This window comes from Gastrolobium bilobum, unplaced genomic scaffold (assembly GCF_033153095.1).
Source record: "Gastrolobium bilobum isolate Gb01-03AN ecotype WA unplaced genomic scaffold, APGP_CSIRO_Gbil_v1 utg829, whole genome shotgun sequence".
NCBI classification, from domain to species: Eukaryota; Viridiplantae; Streptophyta; class Magnoliopsida; order Fabales; family Fabaceae; genus Gastrolobium; species Gastrolobium bilobum.
This window is the reverse complement of record NW_026899533.1, coordinates 454,121-457,082: the sequence shown is the minus strand read 5'-3', so window position 1 is coordinate 457,082 and position 2,962 is coordinate 454,121. Positions and strand designations below refer to the sequence as shown.

Genomic DNA, 2,962 nt, shown 5'->3' with positions numbered 1-2,962 from the left:
TGGGGGGTACCCAACAAATTGGCGGTGGCAAGGGTAGGGGTCCATGGATGCTGGCTGTCTTGAAGCAGATCAGTGGGGGACAAATATGCCCCAGAGACTAATGATTAATCCCACACCACAATGGCCATTATTTGATTCGGAAGCACTAGACCAATATATATCAAATCTTAGGTAAATATATAACACTTCCATTTGTTATATATCCTTGAGCACAGGCAGGAACACATGGGTTTGCCAATATAAATATGTCACCTTCTTACAAATAAGTATTATTCTAATAATTGGTCTTCCACGGGTTCGTGATTCCAAACACATACCTTTCAAACATTTATATGTATACGTATCTCAATGACTTATTAGTTTCAATTGGATCTACTATTTATACACTGAGTCTCAAAAAGGAGTGCCTCAGAAATGTCTAACCAAGACAAGCAACACAAGAGAGGGTTCTTGTACATTTACAAAGGTGGCACAGGAAACCAGAGAAAGAAAGAGTTAGACCATGCAGTGGAGCAGGATAAGAAATCCATTTCACGCAGTTGGTTGCACAGGATATCGAGAACTAGAACTTCAAATGTTGAAAGCAATGGCAACAGAGACTTAGACATTGGAACAGCAGCAAGAGGAGGGTTTACTGAGGCAAGGAAGTCAACATCTTGCTCAGAGTTTGGATCACCAAGAGGATATGAGGAAGGTGGAAATTCAGTGTCTTTCAAAGAGGCAGCATCAACACCAGCAAGAGAAATCATAGTTGAGAAGGGAAGAAAATCAGTGTCCCATATTGAAACAAAATTTCCAGCAGGAGGAATAGTTGAGGCACGAAAATCAGTGTCACAAATTGAAACATTGTCCTCTGTGGCTGCATATCTTCAGGTGAAGGTTTTGGTCTCAGACATGCCAAGTTTCATGCAAGTGCATGCCTTTCGTTGTGCCAGAATGACATATGATAGCTTGGAGAAGTTTAGCGGCAAACACATAGCTCATAACATAAAGAAGGTATGCTTTTTATTTTACCTTAGTTAATTTCACTTCATCAAAATTCTCTTAAGTTATGGTCTTGTAGGGGCATAGAGATAGGTAGTAGTATTCTTTGTTTAGCAGATTGTGACGCAAAAGCTAGAAAAGTGTTTTGAGATTATTTTCTTGGTGTTTCTTTTTGGAACTTTGTTTCTTGGTTGATTAAGATAGGTTCAATGAACCTCACAGAAGAATTAATGGCGAAAGCCGACAAGACCAACCATGTGTTGACATTTTCTTTCTCTATTCCTTTTTCTGTTTATTGGATAGAATAATTGGACCAAAATATCACTTTTTTGTCATAATTTTTACTCGCGCCAACAGTATTTTTTATCATAATATCATCCGGGAGTAATTCATTATCACTTGTAGCGAATTACGTCCGCTAATAATTTTATGATACGTGGCACATTTTTACAGGAAAATAATGACGTGTCATAATTCACTACCAGTAGTAGCGAATTTGCTCTGCAATATGGCCACGTGTCACAAAATTATTGGCCACAAAATTCGCTACAAGTGATAACGAATTATGACACGTCACAATTTAGTAAAAAATACTGTTCGCGGTATTTGAATAAAAAATTTAACAAAAAATGGCACTTTAGTTACTGTTTCGAATAATTGAAACTGATCTAGCAAACACCTGTGACTGGATCTTCCGATCTTGACCGTCCAGAAGCTAACACGATTAAATTGAGTCTCCTTTGGTAAGATCAAATCTTAATTACAGAATTCTCCAACAGCCCATGTGTTAAACCCCTCATGCCCCCAATAATATAGCTAATCATGCACTATTTATCTCATGAAAACGTGCATTTCAATTAATAATCCTATTTTTCACAGGGTCTCAACCCATGTGCACAACAGAAACAGTGTTTATTTGTTTATTTATTATTTGGTCAGCAAGATTTATAAAATATAGCGTTTCTCTCTCTCTCTTTTTAAACATTATTTTGATAAATTTATTTATATACAATATATCCCTTGTATGTTCATGTGCAGGAATTCGATAAAGCCTATGGTCCGGCCTGGCATTGCATAGTAGGTTCAAGTTTTGGTTCTTTTGTGACACATTCAACGGGGTGTTTTCTTTATTTTTCAATGGAAAATTTATATATCCTACTCTTCAAGACGAAAGTCAAGAAGACGCAGGATTAAGGTACATATAGAGCATTTAGCAACGACTTTTTATGCTGGCATGGTTTGTATTCTAAGATGTTTGTACATGAAAATAAAAAATGTAATCAAGTTTCATTCATACATATTTATTTCCTCTTTCGGTTTAGTTAATTTTTTTTTTTTAAGGGTGACAAATTGGTAACAGCATAAATTTTGGAATCTTATACAACTGTGTTTCATTTTCTCGTTGACTGGGAATCTGAATCCAGCTCATGTAGTATTTTTAAAATCCACTCCTAGTAATAAGAGAAATCAGCAAAGTTCAAAGATTAATGTTTCGGTTATATACTTTTCTCTTGTAATTTTTTAATAATGTCCCTGTTATAGAAATTATATATAAAATTAGGAAAAAATATTTGTCCTTTTAAATGACACAACTTGTGTTATTTCATTCTCACAAATAGATGAGACCCACATTTTTTTTTGTCCATTCTCTCCTTTCATGATCTATCTCTTCCCCTCACTTAAAATGACACAATTTTACATCCTTTAAAATAACACACACTTTTTCCATAAAATTATTAAGTAACTTTCATCTAACCACTTGAGTTTTTAGGTGAAATAATTATTTACGGTTCCCCAATCTTATTGTACATTCTTTCTAAATTCAATACAAAACACAATCAAATTGTATTGCATTGAGATTATTAAGGATTGTACTTCTTGCCATGAGATTCATTTTCCCTAATTCACGTTAAATTTCTCAATAAATCTTTTTTTCATGCTGAATAAATCTTTTTTGTTGTTGTTGTTGTGAAAATCA

The 2,962-nt window shown here is 34.6% G+C and overlaps 1 protein-coding gene across 1 annotated transcript; it reads left to right on the top strand.

Annotated features, from left to right (window-relative positions):
* Positions 1–414: 414 nt before the first annotated feature.
* LOC133291048 (uncharacterized) lies at positions 415–2,178 on the top strand. The gene is made up of 2 exons (XM_061489228.1): positions 415–996; positions 2,023–2,178. The coding sequence occupies exons 1-2, from the start codon at positions 415–417 to the stop codon at positions 2,176–2,178; spliced, it is 738 nt and encodes a 245-aa protein (XP_061345212.1).
* Positions 2,179–2,962: the final 784 nt, after the last annotated feature.